The sequence below is a fragment of the Bos grunniens genome, chromosome 13 (assembly GCF_055505025.1).
Source record: "Bos grunniens cultivar Pamir isolate PY7600 chromosome 13, Bosgru_T2T1.0, whole genome shotgun sequence".
Classification (NCBI taxonomy): domain Eukaryota; kingdom Metazoa; phylum Chordata; class Mammalia; order Artiodactyla; family Bovidae; genus Bos; species Bos grunniens.
In genome coordinates, this window is record NC_141177.1 from 41,484,017 (window position 1) to 41,507,797 (window position 23,781).

The window sequence follows — 23,781 nt, forward strand, 5'->3', positions numbered from 1 at the left end:
CATGATCTTAGTTTTCTGAATGTTGAGCTTTAAGCCCTCTTTTTCACTCTCCTCTTTCACTTTCATCAAGAGGCTCTTTAGTTCTTCTTCACTTTCTGCCATAAGGGTGATGTCATCTGCATATCTGAGGTTATTGATATTTCTCCTGGCAATCTTGATTCCAGCTTGTGCTTCTTCCAGCCCAGCATTTCTCATGATGTACTCTGCATATAAGTTAAATAAGCAGGGTGACAATTTTTTCATGAATTCTTTAAGTTGTGTCTGTTTATGACAAGTGAGTTCTCTGGTGCTGTTAACGTCAGCATTTTTCTGGTGATTCTGTTAAGTGAGAGGTGAGGGTCTTGAGTCTCGCAGAGTTCATTCATTAGTTTTGTAAAGATCGCTGAACCTGACATCAGGTGTCCGCTCCACCACTGACTTTGGCTGGATGACAAGCCATTGACCTCCAGGTACAGTGTTTTCCCTTCTGTAATATGGAGACTGCATTCTGCAGTCCATAGGGTCACAAAGAGTCAGACACAACTTTGTGACTGGACGACAACAACACAGAGATGTCATCTTTTGTGGTCGTTGTAATTCTGAAGGTGGCAGAAAGCACATGGAAACATGCAGCATAAGACAGCATGTTGTAGGCGTTCTATTATTCTTAGCTGAACCTGCTTCTGAAAATAATAGGATAAAGTACATTTTAATTAAGCTAGTTTTATTTAGAAACCTTTAATAAGAATGATTGCACTGTAATTACAGTTCAAGATTCCTGGTACACTTTAGAAAAATAAGACACAGAAAGTGGCAAGCCTTTTGTTATCTCCAAGGAGCTGTGGCTAAGATTGAAAGCTTTCTTGAGTTAGGAATGTTCATCACAATAATTAGCTTTTTTTAAATGTAGCTTTGAAGTGAAGGAAAAGGAGCGTGAAGGTGTGAGCGAGAAGTCTTTGCTCTTCTACCGCTTTATTGTTGGTGTGGTTTGTTGCCATCCTGTCCCTGGTTGTATGACATACCCACCCAAAGGGGAGTTTTTTAGAGGAGAGGGAGATAGCTTTATTGAGGTGTAATTCACATACCATACTATTCACCCATCCAGAGTGTCCAGTTGAGTAGTTTTTAAGCATATTCGCTAAACGATGTGGTTACCACAGCAAGTGGTTTTAGCACGTTTTCATCACCCCAGAAAGAAACTCTGCCCACCCCCTCCATTTCTCTCCAGCACTCCCAGCTCCAGGACCAGCCTGTTGCAGCCCTTGCTGGTGCATGGTGGGCTCCCCTGGGACTGGCCCTTCACTCCACATGATGTCATGAAGGTCGTCTGCTTTGTAGCACAATTAGTGCGTCCTTCCGTACATCATTCCTTTTTATTGTCTGATCTGCTCCACTGTGTGTATACCACCTTCATTTATCATTTTTCAGTTGATGGACATTTTGGTTGTGTCCACTTCTGTCTATCATGAGCTATGCTTCTGTGAACATTTGTGTACAAGTTTTTGTGTGGACCGATGTCTTCGTCTCTCTTAGGTATGTGCCTTGATGTAGAATTTGGGGTCATTTAGTAACCATGTTTAACCTTTTAAGCAGCTGCCAGACTCATCCAGGGTAGCTTCTTACACAGTTTGCCACTTGTACTGGCAGTAAATGAGGGCGCTGGTTTCCTGCATCCTCCCTACATTTCCTTAGTCCTCTCTTTTGAGTCTAACCAGCCTGGTGGGAATAAAGTGCTGTCTTATTTGTGGTTTTGATTTGCATTTCTCTGATGCTTAATGATGTTGAGTATCTTTTCAAGGGCTTATTGGCTATGTCTTTTTTTTTAAGCTTTGGGGAAGTGTCTATTCAGATCTTTCACTCATTTTTACTTGAATCATTAGTCTTTTTGTTATTGAGTTGTAAGGGATCTTTATATATTCTAGATACAGATCACGTACGAGGTATACAAATATTCCAGAGTTTGTATGCCTTCAGTACACAAATCTAGTTACAGTGATCATCCTGACTGACTCTGGGTGCAGCCCTACACAACTCCATATGGATTATTTCTTCTGATCTTCATAATAACTCAGAGGTATAGACTGTGTATTACCCTCAGTTTACACATGCAAGATTGGAGACCCAAAGAAACTAAAGTACTAGTCTGGAGTCAGACACTCAGTGGTGACTGCCCCAGGTAGAGTCACACGTGATCTGTGCCTGCCCTCGTGGCATGGGGTGCCCCTCCTCTGGACTGCAGTCAGCCTTGGCCTCGCCCTCTCTCAGTCCTTACATCCATTTTCTGCCGGGAGTTCCCCTTGGCGTGTGGTGTGTGTTGTGGAGAGCCCGTCTTGTTCTGGTTCTCTCTCTCATTCTTTCTTGTTTATAGAGTAGACACACGAGACAGAGGACCAGTGGGCGTAGAGGCCTCAGCTTGGTGGAGTGGAAACTCTGAAAGCAGTGGGGTTCCCCTACAGGATGTTGTAGAGTGCGTTTCCACCCCCGGCCCCTTTCACGCCAGGCATTGCAGCCCTTGAGCAGCCTGGTGCATTGCTGCTCCTGCATCGGGTTTTAAGTCTGAACACAAACAGCGGACGTTAAAAGCATCAGCATGTCTTTATCCTTCAAAATTCAGCCTCCTTTGAAAAACGTACTTCTCATTCCTTGGGACAAGTAAAACTTCGGTTCACATGCATGGAAAGGACGCTCCTGAGGGTGTAGGCCCTGGGTCCCGCCACAGCGGTGTTTGCGTCTCAGTGCTCTGGAATCCTCGCAGGGTGGCGTTTACTCTCTTAGACCTCGGTTCCCTCACCTGGGACAGCAAGGGTGATCAGAGTGTCCCGTCCGAGCTGCTGGCAAGGTTGTCTAGCACTGGTCTGGCACGTCGTAAGTGCTTGGTAGATGTCCATTACTTGAGGGATATTTAGGGACATGGATGGTTGTTACTGTAAAACTTAACCTCATCTTTACATTTTTCTCAGAGGAAACACAAGAATAGAAGAGGCTTGTGAAATGTATACCAGAGCTGCGAACATGTTCAAGATGGCCAAGAACTGGAGTGGTATGTATGAAGGTGGTGTTTGTTTGCTTTCCAGGCAAATAACTTTAAAATCACTTTGAAGGAGGACATGACTCTCCGCCTTCCCCTTAGAAAAACTGCTGGCTGCGTGGGCAGGGTGGGGGAGAGGGGCTGTTGATCCAAGGGAGCAAAGCTTGAAATACTGATTGAAGTTTAGGCATAAAGGCGTGTCTGCTTTAGTGTCTGCAAAGCACTTACTACAGTGGGCATGTGGTTTTAAAAGACTTACTATTACTTGGAGTTAAGAAGGGTAACCTTTGGTGTTTACTCATGTGCTTAAATAAATTTAGTACAAGGAGTGAAAGTTGAAGTAAAAGTTACTGAAAAAGATGTCAGATACATAGAAATGCCTGCTTTTCTTTGCCTAAACCTTGGTGGAGACTTTCTAACCATACCTTACCCTGATAACTGATTGTGGTGCCCTGAGAAATGAGGCAGTTGTGGGTGTTACTTCTAAATCCTGACAGACTCCTCATTTTCTAACATAATACTTTTTTTTTTTTTATTTTATTTTTAAACTTTACATAATTGTATTAGTTTTGCCAAATATCAAAATGAATCCACCACAGGTATACATGTGTTCCCCATCTTGAACCCTCCTCCCTCCTCCCTCCCCACACCATCCCTCTGGGTCGTCCCAGTGCACCAGCCCCAAGCATCCAGTATCGTGCATCGAACCTGGACTGGCAACTCGTTTCATACATGATATTTTACATGTTTCAATGCTCTTCTCCCAAATCTTCCCACCCTCTCCCTCTCCCACAGAGTCCATAAGACTGTTCTATACATCAGTGTCTCTTTTGCTGTCTCGTACACAGGGTTATTGTTACCATCTTTCTAAATTCCATATATATGCGTTAGTATACTGTATTGGTGTTTTTTCTTTCTGGCTTACTTCACTCTGTATAATAGGCTCCAGTTTCATCCACCTCATTAGAGCTGATTCAAATGTATTCTTTTTAATGGCTGAGTAATACTTCATTGTGTATATGTACCATAGCTTTCTTATCCATTCATCTGCTGATGGACATCTAAGTTGCTTCCATGTCCTGGCTATTATAAACAGTGCTGCGATGAACATTGGGGTACACGTGTCTCTTTCCCTTCTGGTTTCCTCAGTGTGTATGCCCAGCAGTGGGATTGCTGGATCATAAGGCAGTTCTATTTCCAGTTTTTTAAGGAATCTCCACACTGTTCTCCATAGTGGCTGTACTAGTTTGCATTCCCACTAACAGTATAAGAGGGTTCCCTTTTCTCCACACCCTCTCCAGCGTTTATTATTTGTAGACTTTTGGATCGCAGCCATTCTGACTGGTGTGAAATGGTACCTCATAGTGGTTTTGATTTGCATTTCTCTGATAATGAGTGATGTTGAGCATCTTTTCATGTGTTTGTTAGCCCTCTGTATGTCTTCTTTGGAGAAATAACATAATACTTTTACGCAGGGAAGGTACACAAAATGAAATCAGAATTCTTTTCGAGAGGGGGTGGCTCTTTTCCAACACTGATTCAAGAAGCAGAATCTTTCCTCTACCCCTGGAAAAAAAGAGGTTACATGAAGGGGTTTTTCTATAGTGAAGGTGGACATGGCTTTTGACCAGGCCTGCCTGGTCTCTGTGGGTCTCTGGCCCCGTTGAGCCTGCAGATGACCTGAGGTGGGGGGCCTTTCCCTCCCAAAGTGCATTTGTTTCCCCAGGGGCTCTCCGAGCTTGACGGAGATGTCCATGCCACGCTGAGTCATGTGAACGTAAGGTGTGCGATCTCTCCACTTGTTTCTAAGGTGGACGCTTCCAAGTCAGTTCCGTGAAGTAGATGCTTTGGCTTAGATGGCCCTGAAAGGTCCTTTCTGGCTGTAAAACTCTTTTTAAAACATTTAGATAAGAAAGACATGTTCTGTTTCCAAAGTGCCTTTGCCCCTGAATTATAATGTATTTTAAAAGAGAGGAGAAAAGAGGATTAGTGGTCACCTCTTTTTTTTGGTTCAGGTCCTATTAGTGTTGTTGTTCAGTTGCTCAGTCGTGTCTTAACTCCTTGTGACCCCACGGACTGCAGCACACCAGGCTTCCCTGTCCTTCACCATCTCCCGGAGCCTGCTCAAACTCATGCCCACTGAGTCAGTGATACCATCCAGCCATCTCATCTTCTGTTGTCCCCTTCTCCTCCTGTCCTCAATCTTTCCCAGCATCAGGGTCTTTTCTAATGAGTCGGCTCTTCGCTTCAGGCGCCTAAAGTATTGAAGCTTCCGGTTCAGCATCAGTCTTTCCAGTGAATAATCAGGTTTGATTTCCTTTACGATGGACTAGTTGGATCTCCTTGCAGTCCAAGGGACTCTCAAGAGTCTTCTCCAACACCACAGTTCAAAAGCATCCATTCTTCAGGGCTCAGCCGCCTTTATGGTCCAACTTTCACATCCATACATGACTGTTGGAAAAACCAGGGTAAAAAGTGATCTTATCTAAAAAGACCTTTTCCTTCCTTTATCTGGGGACCAGATGTTCTAACCTTTGAAAATTCCTTTCAGAGTGTTACTGTTTATATAACTGAAGGGGATATATGTGTATCCTCACCCCCACCCTTGTGATCTCTTGCCTGGGCTGACATCTCCCTGCTTCTTGACTTTACCTGTTTGTTTTAAAGAAACCAAAGTAGCCCTGTTGAATCTCTAGTCAGGTCATGTAATCTCAGAGCAGAGCTATAATCCTTCAAGGTGGCCTTCAGAGCCGAGCTGGTCTCCCATCCTCTCCTCACTCTGGACGCTTCTCCTACCCACCCACTCCTTCCCCAGCACCCTCCTCTGACTCTTTGCCTGTGCTGTGCCCTCCTTCTGACACTGTCTTCCCCACAGTAGGGTGTGGCTGGTCCCTGTTTTCCTCCAGGCCCTTCTACAAATGTCATCATCCTTTTAGTGAGGTCTCTCCTGGCCATCCCTGGCAGTCCACTCTTCTGGGAAGCCCCTTCCCCTCTTCCCCGATGCCCTTAGCACCATCTAGCAAAAATAAGTGAAGTTCATTTGTTCGTTTGTATTGTCTGTGCTTTTATTATGTGCTGTCCCTCCTCGGAACATAAACCTTGGAAGGCCAGCGTGTTTCTGTGCTTCCTCTCTGCCCTGCCTGCAGGGCCTGGACCCATATGTGCAGCACAGTAGACAGATGCTGAGTGTATTTTACAGAGTATTAGGTTCCTTGAATTTGGGACTAATGGACTAACAGATACCACTGTTTATAAAATAAACAACAAGGACCTACCGTATATCACAAGGAACTATACTAGATATTTTGTAATAGCCTATGAAGGAAAAGAGTCTGAAAATTAGTATATATATATATATACACACACATACGTATAACTGAAACAGTTTGCTGTACATCTGAAACTAACACAACATTGAATCTACTATACCTCAATTTTAAAAGTGGTTAAAAAAGGAAATAATAAACTGAAAATTAGGTTCTTTGAAATCGTTGCCATGTTGCCGTGGTGGTGATCGTGATACCACTGCATCTCATCTGTTTATAGTTTTAGAAGTTATTTTATGAGAATAAAAGAATTCGTCTGATTTGTCTGTTACTGTGCTCTTGAGAGATCATCCTGGCAGGAATTAGATGTTTACAGTTGAGGAAACTGGGTCTGAGAAGGTGTGTAACTTTATTTTGATAATACACTCCTTTAAAGATACTTCCACATTGGTAGAGATAGAGGTTAGTGGTGTTTGGAGTGAGTGCTCAGATTGAAAAGGTGAGCCAGCAGCTTGTTTTGGAAGGTGGGAGCGTGAAATTGTCAAATCAGCGCTTTTAATACTGTCCGGGGAAGTGGAGCCAGCCCGGGAGAGCCTGTGTGCCGTGCTGTTACCCCCAGCCAGGAAGGGATGGAACACCATTGGTTCTGGAATGGCCAGCATAGATAAAATGTCAAAAAATGAAATTACTGGTGGGAGGAGGAGGATTAAGTTCTAAAAGAAATGCTGACATTTCAATCTGGCAAAGCACAGGTGTGCTCTGAGGGCAGATATACATGTGATTATGAAAATGGCCAGCACGTGAGTGTGTTTCTGGGGCCACGCTGTCCTGAGCACTTTGCCTAGAAGGTCTGAGTGATGGTACACACTTCTGAGACCCAACTCATCAGAGCTGCTCTTCGGCGGTCACATTCCTGAATTATGGTGGGAAGTTTCCAGCTGCCCTGAGGTCCTGGGTTCCTGCCTACCACTTGGCAGCAGCTTGGACCCTCCTCTGGGCTGCCAGGTTCATGATCCACAACGGTAGGGGTCAAGGCCTGGTGGGCAGGCTTCTCCGGTCCCACCTCCAATCTTGGGCCAGTGTTGGCTCAGACTGGCAGGGCCTAGGCTGCACTGGTGGGTCCATATCTTCAGAAGTGCCCGGAAGTCCTCTCGTCTTCGTTCTTATTCAGGGCAAGACTTGAAGCTGGGCAGTTTGATTTGGGGGCTTGTGCTGCCTCTTCTTGTGTTGCCATTTCTCCGGCTATGCTGGCCGAGTCAGTGTAAATGAACCCTCCCAGCCTCATGCCTCCTCGGAGACGCCCATCAGTGTGGGGCCTGCACTGGGGACGGAGCTGAGTGCTGAATGCGCAGTCAGTGTGGAAGGAGGCCTGAGGCTGAGAGCAGCACTTGTTGCTGGCCCAGGCATCCCGGGTGTCTTTGTGGTCACCGGAGGTGACTGGGTCACATGCACGTGTGCCACCGTCAGGACGGGGCCTTCCCCAGGCGTGGGCTGGAGCGGGGCTGCCCTGGGGGTGGCTGCTCCTGTGTTTACTCACTCATGTGTTGTCTTCAGCTGCAGGAAATGCATTCTGTCAAGCCGCCAAGCTCCACATGCAGCTGCAGAGCAAACACGACTCAGCCACCAGCTTTGTGGACGCCGGGAATGCCTACAAGAAGGCAGACCCCCAAGGTGAGCCTCGCACCCCCCAGACCTCCCACGAGTTCTGCTGCTGAAGGGAGACGCACTCCCGGACGGTGGAGATTTGAAGATTTTTAACTCTGATCATCTGAAGTTTCTGTGGAGAAAATCTGTTAAATTTATCCTGTTGTCAGTACCATCGTCTTAAACACCATCTATGCTGCATTGTGGACAGTTTTTTTGAAATTAGCTTTAACTTTATGTAAGTCTTTAATGTTAATTTCACGAATGTGTACCTCGCCCATTAAGGGAAACAAAGGTTCGTTCCTTTACTTCTGAATAGTTTATGTGGAGGTGCAGTGTACGGGAGGTCGTAAAATCCAGTAATTACAACAGTTTATACACACAGCATTCATCTGACTTTTTTAGTATATGTGCTGCCAAAGCAAGTACTATCTGACTATTTTAAAAAGCATTTTTCCAAGTGTTGGTTTTGAGGAAAGAATGATCTTGGTTATTTGAAGTGGTGAAGTTTTTCAGATGTCCTTTGTTTTTGAGCTGGAGAAACGTACATCCTGCAATTGAAGGCCTGACCTCTCTCCACACATGCACTGTGTTTGTGGGATTGCCCTCTGGTTTCAGCAGCCCATTTTAACACAAAAATCCCGAGTTTCCTGACAATCTCACATTGGAATAAGGGCTGTGGTATAAGGATTAGCTGTAGCTTATTTCCAAAGGGAAAAGCTGGGCACAGCCCAAGTGCACAGTAGAGTCATTGCACATCAGCATGTAGTGCCACACTCACGTGGTGCAGGCACTCAGGCCCTGACGTCCGGGACGCCCTGTGACCTAGGACGTTTGCACGGCAACTGAAGGACCACAGGGAGCCGAAATCTCAGGTTCACAAAAAGTGTGTACTCGTGGAAATGCGTCCAGAAAACAGAGGAAAAGGGCATCAAATTCCTAGCTGGGGGATTGAGTGGGATTTTGTGGGTAGCTCTTCAATTTTCCTGTATTTTTAAAGGCACGACTATCCATGTTTCTTATGCAGGTTGGGGGAAATCACTTTCATTGTCACTAATCTACTTACTTTCCTGATTCTTCCGTTGGGTCTTTTTGCTTTGCTGCCTCTCCAGAGCAGAAGCAGTGCCCTGGGCGCTGCCAGCTGCGTGCCCATGTTGTAAATGTCTCTGCTCTGTGAGGTGGGCACTCATTGGCCCCGTGTGCCCGAGTTGTAAATGCCTCTGCTCTGTGAGCTCACTGTTCTGGGAAATCGGTATTATTCATGAGCTCATTTATTAGACTTTTTCTTCCTGTTGATATTTGTTAATACACCGAAAGTTAGCATCTTCTAACCCTGTACAAAAAGTAATTGTCTTCCAAAATCACTGCATACACGTGATGTCAGTGAGGAAGGAGCTGCCCTCAGGTTTTAGCAGATAGATGGATGGGTGTTGATGCTGGCTCCGGCTCCATTGTCCTGTCTTCTTGATGCAGGCTTCCCCATGAGGTCCTCAGGGTCAGGGTAGGTGTCACTGAGCCAGCCTCCCCTCCCCACCCTGCCCTCCTCTCTGATGCTGCAGCCTCTGTGTACTGGCTCGTGGAGGGGCTGGGCATGTGCAGATGCACTTTTGCTTCTTACCAACCACCCTGCCTCCCCTTCGCCCCAGCGGGGCCCCCTTAGCGGTCTAGAAGCCCCCAGGAAGACAGGCTTAGCAAACCCTCTGACTGAATGGATTTTTCATTGTTTCTCTTGAATGCCTTCGCTTCAGAGGCTATCAACTGCTTAAATGCAGCCATCGACATTTACACAGACATGGTAAGACCTGCCTTGCTTGAGCGGCCGTGGGGTGGAGCCCTCGAGACGGCTCACGGTTAACCGGAATGTGACTGCTCTGTTTCCTCCCCAGGGAAGGTTCACGATTGCGGCCAAGCACCACATCACCATCGCAGAGATCTACGAGACAGAGCTAGTGGACATTGAGAAGGTGCGCAGATGGGGGAAGCTGGTGGGCGGGGACCCCAGGCGCCCCTGCAGTGGGGATGTGAGGGCAGAGGGAAGCATGTGTAGTTGGGGTCTCCTGGAGACCTCGGGTGGTGGCGGGAGGGAAAAACCCCTTACCAGGGCCCCAGGCTGCCTTTGCTCAGATTTGGGACAGCGTTTGTGTAAAACTGAGCACTGTGGGCAACAGACACGCATCAGGGAGGAATGGCTGGTTTTGTTGGTGGTGGATGCTGAGCTCAGAGATCACCTTCATCCCATGCCTGCTTCCGCCCTGGACTGTTGTCACTCTCGCTTCCTGTTTCACCTCTCTCTTGGCCACTGGAGCATGTCCTTCCTGGTGCTCTCACCCCTGCCCGTGGCTGCTTCCTCCTCTTCTCTGGGGGCTGGGCTTTCATGCCCTCCCTGCCCTCACTCCCGTGGTCCTCCGTGCTCACACAGCTTCACGGCATGTGTGCTCTGTGTCTGGCAGCAGCTTGTCCGCGTCAGCAGTGAATCAGGTGGTTTCTCCACTACTTACAGCCTTGGGGCCTGTCTCCTCACCCAGCACCTCTCCCCCCACCCCGGGCCGTGCTCCCCTGTTCCTCATGTGGTGGCCACCCTGACCTCTCCGGAGCCTCTCACGTGTCAGGAGTGCTCTGCCTCAGGGCCTGTGACTGCTGTTTCCTCTGCTCTGAGCTCTTCTACCACACGTCAGTTCTGCAGAGCTTTGCCTATTTGATACTGTGATGGGAACTGTTCCAGCCGCCTCATGAAAACTGGGACCTCCGCCCTCTCCAGGACACACCCATTGCCCCCTACCTCAGGGCCCCCTTACAGGCGCTCTGACGGCCCGCTCACCACCCCTGTCTCGCTCTCTCCCTCCACTGCAGTGGGTGCCCCACACCGGCCAAAGCCTGCCTCTGGTATACCAGTGTGTCTGAGACCCTGGCTCTGCTGAGTGAGCCGAGGGTGCCCTCCCCACCAGAGCAGATGGGATCCCCGGTGGGGCAGCCCCTCAGGACTGCCATGGGACGGGCGGCTTCCCCCTCTGGCTTCACGGGGGTGCCCCTGGTGGTCAGGCGGCTCAGAACTCACTGGCTTATGTCATGGACGGTCTCTGGGCCATCCCTGTCGTGCTGTGCCCTGCTCTTCTGAGGCCACCCTCAGACCTTGACCACATCAGGGCCGTGTGCCGTGTCTCCTGGGGAGGTTTTCTCTGACCCAGGAGCAGGTGCTGAACCCCAGCCCTGAGCCCGTCTTTGTGACTCTGAGTCTGCAGAGTCGATGGCAGAGCAGGAGTAGCGGGGCCGGGACGCTTGTCTGGTCAGGGTGTCTGGAGCGGGCTTGGTCTTTACTGAGTCTGAGCTGTCCTGAGAAGGGTGAGTGCTGGTAGGCAGAGTGTCCAGCCAGCCGAGGCTGCTCTGTCCTCTCCTGACCTCAGCGTTCAGTTTTCAGTCTGAAGGGCGAGATCTCAGGCAGCCTCTTCACCACATGCATCTCTGTGAGATTCAGGGTGGCTAAAACGATCTGTGGTGAATTCCTGGTTTTCTTTTTGTTAAACAATGTTGACAGTTTGTCATGGGAGTTTCTGCAGCCCGTCACGTCACTCCCAGTGCTCCTGCTGTTCTGCCAGTTGCTCACGGACCCTGAAGGGGTGAGGGGTGTCAGGGTCAGGGGTGTCAACGGTGTGGGGTGAAGCCTTGTGGAGCAGCTCGCCTCTCCTTTGGGCTCCTGTATCTAGAAACATCCTTGTCCTCGCCTCCCTGGTGGGACTCTCCAGATTGGGTCGGTGGCGCGTGACATTTGTTTGAAAAATCAGTTACACTAAGGCACCTTGTGTCTTATTCATTCATGAGTGAGTTTCTTCCCTGTCAATGTGGCCATAGTGTGTCCCTGGTTCACTCGGATTTTAGCCGGCGAATAGGGGTATGTGAAGTTCCGTAAACTTATTTCTCCTTTGACTTCAAGTAGAACATTAATATGGTAACAGTCTGTGATCATCAGTGACCCAGAGGAGCCCTGGTTCAGGTCCCTGGAGAACGGGGTTTCTCTTGTCTGTGTTAGCATAGAGTAGGTATTTATAGGGTAGGGTAGGCTTCTCAGGGTGTAGGTTCTAAAAGGATGATCCATCTGAAGGCTGTTTTACCTACACAGTGGGCTCTAGAGTTTGACTCTCAACCACTGTGTTGTCTGTAAGGCCCTGGTGGTGACCGTGGTCCTGGAGCCCCGTCTCTGCCTTCAGGGCCCAGTGCTCTCCAGCATGCTGTGGCTTATCAGGCTCCCCAGGGAGGAGTATAGTGATTGCTTTATCCAAATTAGAGGGTAGTAATTTTGTCTAGATTCATTGTTACATATGCTGTTGTTCTTGATAGTTGTATTCTACTTTTGATATTTATTGTCATCCTTGAGGGCTTCTCAGGTGGTACTAGTGGTAAAGAATCCTCCTTCCAATGCGGGAGACAAAAGAGATGGTGGGTTCAATCCCTGAGTCGGGAAGATCCCCTAGAGAAGGGCATGGCAACCCATTCCAGTATTCTTGCCTGGGGAATTCCATGGACTGAAGTGCTTGGCGGGCTACAGTCGATGGGGTCGCAAAGAGTCAGACATGGCTAAAGTGACTGAACACACAGGCACACCCTCCAGAACAGCAGTCCCACTGCTCCAGGCCAGCCCCGCTCCTCAGATTTTGGGTGGTGAGAGCAGAAGGGTGAGTAGTTTGCTCCCTCCTTGGAGAGAGGGCACACAGCCTGGTTCCCTGCACGGTGACTTGGTCTTGTTTCCCATACTTACCCCATCATTACAATGGGAAGGAGTGCCAAGTACTTTAGAGGATATGGACAGTTCAGAGATGATGTTTGATTGGTTAGAAATTCACGGAAAACCTGGTGGTATTGTAAGCAGGACTGCCTGTGCAGTGCAGCTGCCTTTGTCTGCTCAGCACCTGTTAGCTGAGCACTGGCTGTGGCAGGCGTCGCACTGGGCCTTCACCCTCGGCGCTCACAGGGTAGAGGGGGAGGGAAGTCCTCGGCAGTGTGTGTGCCATGGCTCTGCCCCTGCTCCAAAGGAGTCGATGCCAGCTGCATCTTTCAGGTATATGTTTTTTTATGGCTGTTTCTAAATGTGCTATTTCATAAAGAACTTTTCATATTGGAACTTCCTGTCATTATTCTTCTTCTTAGCACAGTAGCCCATTATATTCAATCACTTAAATTATTCCCAGTTTTTCTCCTATTATCAGTTATACTCAGAAAGCTTGTATGGGAGCGTGTTAGTGAGGGAGGGCTGCATGGCTGATCCGTAGACCCCACGTGTCGTGACTCCACGCAGAAGTGTCTGCTTCACAAATGGGCTCTGGTGCCCTGCAGTCCAGTCGAGGTTGACGTGGCTCCAGAGGTGGCTCTGCTCCCTGGTCATTCCGCCGGCGCCCACGGGAGAGGGCCCAAGGCCATGCAGTCAGCTCTGGGGGCTTCCCAGTGACCCTGGTCCAAGGGCTCTTCTGATGGGGTTCCCCTGCATCCCCACACCCCCGTCTCAGATCCTTGGGGCTGCCCTGCAGACACTGAGCTGCTGGCCTGAGTCCATGTCAGGCCTTGCCTCGTCTCCACTCCTTGGGTGAACCTGGATGTTTAAGGCAGGACTGTGCACGTCTACTATCTGTTTACACCCACAAACTAAGGACAGTCCTTACATTTTGTGATCACTGGTGGGAAGAACATTGCATGGCACATAAAGTGTGTGGGGTTGAAATTCCACCATCCACAGGCAGGTCTCCAGGCATGGCCCTGCCCGTTCACGCCCGTGTCCTTGGTGGCAGCCTCTGCTGCTGTGGGAGAGCCACGGGGGCAGCAGATGGAATGGCTCACGAAGCATTGTGTGTGTCCTCAGGCCTGCTGCAGACCCGCTTGGCCCTCCCCCATAGAAAACACCATCTGACTTCTCTTGCCAGTTGGGGTATAGAAGACGTTGGCGTTTTCAATCTTATGAGGTTCTGTCCATGTATAATTGCCTACAAACTAGCTGATCTTTCCAGAGTTCTTCTCTCTTACGAAGCCTTGCTGAAAACCAGGCACTGTTGTCTGTCTCTTCCCTTAGAATTCCTGCTCCAGCAGCACGGGTTCTGCTTTGAGTCATCGGGTGCTTTATTTCACTGTGTCTTATGCCACAGCATGAGCAGGGCTTCTAGCTCTCCAGACTGCAGCCTGTTTCCTCTCCACCTGACAGTTCACAGCATCCCCATCTAGGTGGAAGGCAACACCCTGATTCTACAGGATCCCTGGGTCTTGTAGGAATGTCTATGCTGCTGCAGCGAGCCATAGAGCTGAGTGGAATAGCTCAACTCTGTCACCACTTAGGGTTTGGCAGTGGTGGGGACACCACTTGGGAACCAGGCTGACAGAAAGGCTGCCATCTTCAGTTTATGGCTTCCAGCATCACTAGACGTGGTCGCTGCCTTCAGCTCATAGGAAGGGGACAGGCCTGGAGAAGGCTGCAGAGTCAGCTGTATGGACCACGCCTGGAGGTGGGCCACAGCATGTCTGTTGACATCCCCTTGGAGAGGATGGGTCATCTGGCTGCCCCTTACTGTCACAGACCTGGGGAAATGGGGTGGTGGGCATTTGTCTGGGTGGGGGGGTCAGGAAGAAGAGAGTCTGGTGGATGGCAAGCCACCTGCCACCAGATTTCTGGAAGCACATGCTTTCTTGTGTTCCCAAAATAAAGCAAGCCGGATTATGAAAGTTGTGCTGTTGAAAAGGGTTTTTATAGGAAAAAAATACCTGTGCAAATGTAAATGCAACTCTTCAAACAAGTAGTTTGAATAAAACATGTGTGTTTTCAGGCTATCGCCCATTACGAACAATCAGCCGATTATTACAAGGGGGAGGAATCTAACAGGCAAGTATTGTTTTTCTTACAATTTTGTGATATGTGATGAAAGGTTCTGATAGTTTTGTGACGTGTGATGAAAGGTTCTGATAGATTTGTGACATGTGATGAAAGGTTCTGAAAGATTTGTGATGTTTGATGAAAGGTTCTGACAGTTGTGTGACGTGTGATGAAAGGCACACCTCCGCTTTTTCTCTGGGGGTCTCTTGCACTGGACCTGGTGAAGGTTCGCTGAGGTGGCTTGTCGTTTTTCTCTGGGACTGTCACCCTGCCTGGTTCTTGGTTTCAGCTCGGCTAACAAGTGTTTGCTGAAAGTGGCTGCGTACGCCGCCCAGTTGGAGCAGTACCAGAAGGCCATCGAGATCTTCGAGCAGGTGAGGCTGCCGTCTGTGCAGCTTTGAGCAGGCCTGCCAGAGTTCGCATGCTAGTATTTTGTTCAGGGTTTTGCATCATGTATTCATATGGGCTGTTGATCTTTAACTTTGTCTTGTGATGTCTTTGACTTCGGTAGCAAGGTAATACTGGCCTCAGAATGAGTTAGAAAGAGTTCTCTCCTCTTCTATTTTTTAGAAGAGTATAGAGTATTGGTGTTATTTCTTTAGATATTTGGTAGAATTCAGTGGTTTTCTGTACTGTTTTTCTATTTTCATTGATTCCTTCTGTTATCCTGATTTCTATCCTCTACTTTCTTTGGATTTATTTTACTCTTCTTTTTTAGGGCGTTGATGGTGGACGCTTAACTTACTGATTTTCCTCTTTGTTGTGTGGGCATTTTTAGTGCTCTCAATTTCCCTCTAAGTGCTGCTTAGTCTGTACGATGCTGTTACATTGTTTTATCTTTATTCATTTTTATAACAGCAATAAATAATTTATTCATTTCCCTGGTTTTTTAATAAGTGTTTTGTTTAGTTTCCAAGTGTTTGGAGATGTCCCTGTTATCTTCGTTTTTGGTTTCTGGTTTGATCCTGTTGTGGCTGGAAAGTGCAGTCTGTGTGATCTCAGCCCTTATAAGTTTGTTTTATGTTCTGTGGTGCTGCTGTTGCTGGGTGACACGTTCTACAAATGTTGATAAGCTGCTCATGGTTGATGGCGTTGGGTTCCTCTGTACACTTGCCGATTTTCTGTTTCTGTCGTTGAGAGTGGAGTGCTGCGGTCTCTATCATTGTGGATCTGTCTAGCTTGCATTTCTGTCAGTCTTGGCTTCACGTTATTTTGCAGCTCTGTCCGCTGCGTGCTTATTTAGGGTTGCTGTGTCTTGCTACATTGTCCCTTTTATCTTATAATGCCCCCTTCTGTCTCTGGTAATTCTCTTTGCTTTGAAGTCTTTATCTGATACTAAATGTAGACTCTTCTGCTTTCTTTTGATTAATGTGTATATGACATATATTTATGCATTCTTTTTCTTTCACCCTGCCTATGTTGTGACAGTTGAAGTGAGTTTGTTGTAGACAGCATAGAGTTAGGTCTTGTTTTTAAGTCTACTCTGCTAGTTTCTTTTAATTGGTGTATTTGGACCATTCACATTTAATGTAATTATTGACATATTACAATGGAAGTCAGCCATTTTATTTGTTTGTTTTCTGTTTATCCTTTGTTTTTTGTTTTTCTGTTTGTTTTTTCTTGCCTTATAGGGGGTTGCTTGATTATCTAAAGTATTTTTGAGTATCTCTCTCTAAATAGCCTTTGTAGTGTTTTGCTCTAGGTGTTACATTTACATACTGTATCACAGGGTAATGATGTCATTTTTTTTCAGTTCCAGTGAAATATAGAAACCTTACCTTACTTTCTGTTCCTTTATCCTCTCCCATTCAGTATATAATTGTCTTTAGTATTTCCTCTACACACTTTTAGAAACACATCAGTCACTATTACAATTTTTACTTCAGTCACCCAATTTAATTTACAAAACTGAAGAGGAGAGGAAAGGCCCATCATATTTTCCCATATCTTGCTTACTGTGTTCTTTCTTCTTGATGTTTCAGGATCTCTTCCTGCATTTTGTTCTACTTGGAGGGCAATGTTTGCCATTCTTTTAGGGTAGGTCTGCTGATGACACATTCTTCTGGCGTCTCTTCACCTATGAATGTTTTGATTTCCCCTTCGTTCCTGAAGCTGGGTATACAGTTTCCCTGGGTATACAATTCTGGGTTGACAGCTTTTTCAGCACTTGAGAAATGTGCCCTTATGGCTGGCTTAGTTTCTGATGAGAGGTTTACTATCATCCAGGCTGTTTTCCCTGTAGGTGTGGTGGTGTTTCTCTCTGTCACTTTCAAAATGTTTTCGTTTGTCTTCAGTTTTCAGAAGTTTGTACGGCTTAGCAAGGGTGTTTGCTTTGATTTTGTTTGGAGTCACTAAACTTCCGGAATCTGTAGGTTTACGTTTCTTGCCAAGTTTAGGAAATTTTCAGCTACTACATTTTCAAGTGATTTTTAGCCACTCCTTTCTCTCCCCTTCTGGGACTCAGGCGGCCCAGATGCCAGGCCTTGTTTTATCGTCACACACATCCCAGAGCTCTGTTCCTCTTTTCTCATTGTCTTCTCTCTGCTGTTCAGACCGAGTAATTTCTAATGTTCTTCCATCAGTTCTCTGAGTTCTCCCTCTTTTCCATGGGTTCTGCTGTTGAACCCATCCATTTTTTATGTCAGGTATTACATATTTCAGTTCTGAAGTTTCTGCTCATTTCTTCTTTATATGTTTTAGGGCTTTTTGCTGAGAATTTTTTTTCTTTTCTTCATTGATGCTTCGGTTTTCCCTCTGGCCTCAAGCACTTTAGTAATGGTCGGTGGAAACATTTTAGGAGGAGTCCTTTAACACCTGTTAGATAATTCTAACATCTCGTCTATGTGAGAACTATTGTTTATTAGTTACTCTTTTTTTCATTCAACCTGAGTTGTTCCCTTTTCTTGGAATTGCAAGTGAGTTTTACCTGAAAACTGGGTATTTCTACATTGTGTTATAGGGCAGGGTCTTGTTTAAACTTCCTCTCTCTGCTGGTCTTCTTTGACATTGAAGAGGTATGACTTGTTCCTGCCAGGTGGAGTTGTAGGACCAGGCTCTCCACCTGGCCTCCTGGTTCCTAGCAGATGATGGTAAAGCCAGGTGCACTGGGAGGCAAGGATGCCTCATTCCCTCTAGGAGGAATGGTGCAACAAGCCCCACATGGGCTCCAAAGGCCTCTGTGGTAGGGGCGCAGGCTGGCTCCTAGTTGGCTCCCTTGGCAGAAGAGTTGAGCTCTCCGGCCAGTCTCAGGAGGACAGGCGTCCCGTCTCTCTCTGGCATTTGCTGCTGTGGGTGGGGTGGGCCAGAGCAGGTGTCATCTGAGCCTTCCCTGTCTTGTGCACTGCTCCCCTCCTGGTCCTCTGGCTGGAGAAAGCAGACTTCCGTCTGTTCCTTCACTGTTTTTATTTTTTTTCTTTGCCACACCCACTGGCATTAATGGGTTGTTGGCTTTTTCTGTTCCAAGTCAAGGATTTATGCAAGAAAAAGCAGGCACCTCCCTGCCATTTGCCCTGTTCCCCATGCTGATCTGCTCTTCGCTCTACGTTTTAGTCTCCTGACGTTAATTTTCTATAAAAGGATCAAGGCTTTTAGTTGTACTTAGTGGGAGGGACGGAAGACAGCGAGTCTGTTCTACCCTCCTGGACATGGAATTCTGAGTCGCTTTTAACAGGTTCAGCACTTTATGTCTCAAATACTGTTTCTTGTCCAGTAACATTTCTGGTACATGACTTTGGGTTAAAAGGATGGATTTCATAGATTCTCTAACATGAGACGCAGAGAGAGCACTTGCTAAAGAGCAGGTAAGGGTCAGCATGCTTTTTGTAGGAGAGCCAACCTTTTTACTCTGATCCCACTTTCTTGCCTAGATTGGGGCCAACACCATGGATAACCCTCTGTTGAAGTACAGTGCAAAGGATTACTTCTTTAAAGCCGCCCTCTGCCACTTCATAGTGGATGAGCTGAACGCCAAGGTGAGGCGCCCTGAGGCACAGCTTCTGATGTGCTTCATTCACCCTGAACGCGGGTGCTCAGCCATCGTCCAGAGCAAAACTGCGCTGTATCCATGAAAAACAAGACAGGGATGAGTCCCTGACCCCATCCTGGCCATCCTGCGGCCACTGGAATCCCAGCTGTCAAGGGTCTTAAGTTAAAGCAACCCAGGGGCCACACCTCATTCAGTAGTTTGGTTTAAAGAAATCAGGGGGCTGAGAGGAGACAGAAAAAGTAGAATCACATCTTTTTTAAAACTTAGAAGTGGAGTTGGAGTGAGGATTGGGAGAATTGAAAAACAGAGTGAAGGCTGGAGGCAGAGGCGGGGACAGGGTTGGGGTTCGGGCCCTGGCGTCTGGGCACAGCATCCGTCCAGTGCACGAGAGCAGATGCCTGCCCTGGGAGTTTTGACAATGACATCTGTCTTGTGTGGTTTTCTCCACAGCAGCCTCTTTCAGAAAAACTGGTTTAGCAGTTTATTCTTAACTGAAATTGAAATTAAAAATAAATAGATTTGATCAGTACAGGTTGCTTTTGATGTTGAGTGTAACAGTTAAACAGGATGTAAATAAATTGTATTGAGGTTAATAGAACGTCAGAGCTTCATTTTCTGGTTCAGTGACTCAGATGTTAACAAGTGGTTTTCTTCCCCAGCTTGCTCTTGAGAAATACGAGGAAATGTTTCCAGCATTCACTGACTCTAGAGAATGCAAATTACTGAAAGTGAGTAAGTGGGATTGAAATCTAGGAACGTTTTAACCCTGTGAAGCCGTGAGTGCTGCTCTCGCACGCTAGGCCTCAGATGCCGTTAGAGTTGGGTGTACACCATGCTCTGAATTGGGTGGATCAGAAATGTTAGCACAAGGCTGGATCCCTGACCTGGGTGCCTCTTGTATTTGAAAACTCCCCCATTTTTGTAAGTCATTTAGCAACATCAGTTAGTGTAGTAAGAAGGCTGTTTCTCTATTTAAAGTATTCACTCATAGATGGAACTTTTAAGCCAACCAAGATAATTTTTCTGTATTTATTTTCCCAGAAACTTCTAGAAGCTCATGAAGAACAGAACAGTGAAGCTTACACAGAAGCAGTAAGTTCCCCTTTGGGATTTAATGCGTTCTCTGAAAGTTTACACTGTAGATACAACTTCTCTTTTTCATTGTATAAATGCTAAACATCTATTTGGACATCATTGTGCTTATACCTGTGTTGTTTTCCAAAAGAAATGTTTTTAGATTCCACCAACCTTCAAAATTAAGACAGTCTATGAGCTCTGCTGACTTTAGCTGTAAGGCAAATATATATCACATACAGTTATGACTTATTTGGATATTTTCTATGGAAAATAATCTGATCCATAAATAAGTGTGAAGTAATATCAGTTAAATCAGTTAAATTTAAAACATAAAAATAAAGCAGTGAGAGTTTGTTATATTCTTGGCATAAAATGGAAAAAAATTTTCTACATTCACCAATTCCCTGTTTTCCCATATTTTTCCATCTTATGTTTAGAATCAAAGTGAATTTCTTAGTGCCCTTCAGTAATTCATTCAACCTGGCTTTGAAGCCATGGTGGGAGGGCGAGTTTCCCTCTCTGCAGCTGTGTTTTGTGTTCATTGGAGACTGGAGCCACATTAATTTTCCACGTCCCTTTGTCCTTATACAAAGTCTTATGTCCTTTGTCATGTTAAACGTGCTCTTTGTCCAGTTACAAACGCTGCTGTGGATTTTTGCCATGGCATGTTAGCATAAGAGCAATGTAAAAAGCTCTTAATGAAGAAAGTTGTAAAGTAGAATGAATGATTTTAGAGTTAGTACAGTGTGATTCTGTGTTTGACTGTGTTTCCGTGGACCATTTTCTGCTTCTCTTCCCTTCACCAGGTGAAGGAGTTTGACTCCATCTCCCGCCTGGACCAGTGGCTCACCACCATGCTGCTGCGCATCAAGAAATCCATCCAGGGGGATGGGGAGGGGGACGGAGACCTCAAGTGAGGCGCAGTGTCCCTGCGGCATGCCGCCGAATCCTTGTTCATTTCGCGTTAGGGCCAGTGATCATTGTGGGATGCCCATTCAACGGCTTCATTTCGTTGCACGTGAGCCTGACGGTGTGTGTGTGTGTGTTTAAGCCACTGCGTGTATCACTGTGCTGTGGGCGGGTGGGCCGCTCCTATGCGTATTGTGAGTGTGTGATGGGCTGCCTCCCGCTTGTCAGAGTCCCCAGAGTTTTCCAAGAACTGCTTCAGAATCTTCCTCCTGTTATTTCAGTATGTGCAGAGCTCGTGTTTCATTTTGACACATGTTTTTATGTCCCTTTTCCTGGACTTGTGTGCCCAACCCAGTTGTTGTAATAGATGCTTTGCATGTTCTCTGTGAACTTGCACCTTGGTGGATTCTCTAAACGTGTGTGTTTAGTGTAGGATGGTTGTTTGGAATGCATTTATGGCTTTCTTCATTAGAATTATTTATCCTTTTTGTTATTTCGTGATTCTTTTGACAGTGCCAGTGACCCGTTTCCCTGCTCTTGTGCATTGTTCTGTAGCTGATGTGCATGTGAGAATTCAGGTCAGCCGGGCCTGCTGGCTGCTTGCAGTGGGGATGAGGGAGCTTCCTGACACGGCCCGCTGACGTGTGTGGCCGTGTGGAGCTGAACCTGAGCTCATAAGTGCACTGTGCGTGAGATCTAGGAGAGACAGGTGTCTTCCTTTCCTGGAGGGAGTGTCCACTTCTAGTTGGGGCAGGACCCTTGCTTCACCTTCACAGAAAGGTATTTGAACTGGCATATCCCTTTCATGTTCACACACTTTCCCACGTTGAGAGGGCACCCCGTGTGCCCCCTTGTGTACATCCTTACCAGAGCCGGGAGGTTATATCAGTCAAAGCTTGTATGTCATTCATTTTCATTTTTAATTGTCCGTCATTCATTTTATCTGTTAATTGGACACGATGGGCTTGGTGGCCTGAGTACAGTACAGTTTACTGTACCATCGGGAAAGAGTCCCAGTGAGCTGCTGAGGGGACCTGCCCTTAGCTGATGGATTGTTTTATCTGGTGTATTTGAATTCTGTCCTATTGTTTTGACTTATATATGTGCGCTATTGACCTATGAACTTAATCCCTGCACTTTATGTTACGTGCTAATAACCTTGTGCTTTAGACGTGCTCTTGTTTCCTGAATCTCTTCTAAGTGATTTGTTTGATGTGCATTTATTGCTAGGTAATGGCAGTATTGACAGATAAATGGGATTTCCTATGTCCTGTCAGATGTTAACTGGTATTTGAAAGGTATTGCATTTTTGGATGGCCAGCAACTGGGATTCAAAGGTGCTGTTGGGCAGAAACAGAGAGTGGGTCCAGGTTGAGGGCTGAGTCGGGAGGAAGGTTGGGGATGGGGAATAAGTCCGACTAGGAGGGAGCAGAAAGTGGCAGAAAGGAGGCTGAGAAGGACCAGCGGAGGCCTGATCGTGGAGCAGCCCTGTGGGCAGCCGTGAGGATTCGGTGGCTGTAGTTGCGGGGTCATCTGTGCGGCCTGGGCTGGTGGAGAGGTGGGGGCAGTGGTGGCTCTATCCCAGCCCACGGGGCAGTCATGGACCAGGAGACATGGGGTACTCTGACCTTGGACCCTGGCATCCAGTGAGGATTCCTTCTTTCCTTCAAAGGTCTGGGATCCTTAAAAGAAAGCTGGCTGTTGGTTATGGTCCATTTTGGAACAGAGCCTGCTTGGTACTTCTTCACTTCCTATCGGAACCTCTTAAGAAAAAAACACTTAGAGAAGTGGGATTTTGTTGCTCTATGTGATTCAGTGCCCAGCCTGTCAGAAGCACGTGGGTGAGATGAGCGTGTGTCCTCCGGCTGCAGGCCTGCCTACCTGGGGGACAGTAACCCTCCCTGCCAGCCATGCACTTTTGTTGCTGGTCTGGAAAGTCTGCTTCCACTTATTAAGGAAACCTGTGGTCTGACCATGTAAAGGAAAAATCGAATGACGTTTATTAGCTTTTTATCCTGATCCCCTGACAGACCTGTCTGAAGACCTGTATTTTTGAGAATATTGGCACCATTTTCAGTCCCTGGGATGGGCAGATCCCCTGGAGAAAGGACAGCTGCCTACTCCAGTATTCTGGCCTGGAGAATTCCATGGACTGGATCGTCCATGGGGTCAAAAGAGCTGGGACACGACTGAGCCACTTTCACTTTCACTTTTGTCACATCAGAGTTGTTGTGTTGAAATGAACACTAGGACCAGTGCCTGAGTTAAGATGCTTTTGTTTTTAATATTTCACATGAAAAAGTAAAAAGTAATTGTAATGGCTAGAACAGACCACTAGAACATAAAAGTGAGAAGAAAAAAGTCCCAGAACAGCTACAGGCTTCCTCCCTAGAAACATTCCATCAGAGTGGGCAGCGCTGTGACTTCCAGTATTTATAAATCGTTATTTATGAACAAAGTATGATTGTGTTGCAGTCTTTGTATTTTAGTGAGTCATGTTTAGTTCATTGTCAAGAGTTAAAATTTCTTATGGGAAAGCTTTGCTTTTTGTGGCAATGTTTTTCTAGCTAGTGTGAACTTCTTTTTTATTGAATGATTTGGAAGCAGTGTCCTTGCAGTCGTGACCGCGTGTGACAGTGCCCCTGTAACCACAGCGTGTGTGTTTATTGTTTCCTCTGACACCATGTATTTCAGATGCCCAGAGTCAACCCCCATGGCTTCTGCGGGGGTTCTGGGCCTCTCTTCCCCAGGGCTGTCGAGGAGGGTGTATTATGAAAATTCACCCTGGATGATAAATCCACCTTCGCAGAGTCAGTGTATTTTGTGTGAACCTGTACAGTAAATAAAGTCCCAGTTATGAGCAGCGTGGTGCGTCTTTCCTGGCTGATGTGCACAGGTCAGGGCTGGCTTCTCATCCTGGAAGGTGTCCCCGGGCAGTGGGCATGACCATCCGGGCTCTGTGAAGACCAATCCTGTCGGTTGGTGCCACTGCTGGTCTGCTGAGGGCTCTGCAGGCTCCGCATTCCCATGCTTGCTGCTGCCAGGTCAG

General features: G+C 46.9%; 1 protein-coding gene across 3 annotated transcripts in view; it reads left to right on the forward strand.

Annotated features, from left to right (window-relative positions):
- NAPB (NSF attachment protein beta) overlaps nt 1-23,595 on the forward strand; it is a 38,063-nt gene extending 14,468 nt beyond the window's left edge. For 2 of the 3 annotated variants that reach the window (XM_086333671.1, XM_086333672.1), the window contains exons 2-10: nt 2,940-3,019; nt 7,828-7,944; nt 9,804-9,881; nt 14,715-14,770; nt 15,051-15,135; nt 18,628-18,732; nt 19,406-19,474; nt 19,788-19,838; nt 20,630-23,595. In XM_086333671.1, the coding sequence (XP_086189797.1) occupies nt 7,837-7,944; nt 9,804-9,881; nt 14,715-14,770; nt 15,051-15,135; nt 18,628-18,732; nt 19,406-19,474; nt 19,788-19,838; nt 20,630-20,740 (663 nt within the window). In that variant the 5' untranslated portion in view covers nt 2,940-3,019; nt 7,828-7,836 and the 3' untranslated portion in view covers nt 20,741-23,595. Of the gene's footprint in view, nt 1-2,939; nt 3,020-7,827; nt 7,945-9,665; nt 9,713-9,803; nt 9,882-14,714; nt 14,771-15,050; nt 15,136-18,627; nt 18,733-19,405; nt 19,475-19,787; nt 19,839-20,629 lie in introns of all 3 variants that reach the window. The other variant, XM_086333670.1, reaches the window with a different exon arrangement.
- Nucleotides 23,596-23,781: the final 186 nt, after the last annotated feature.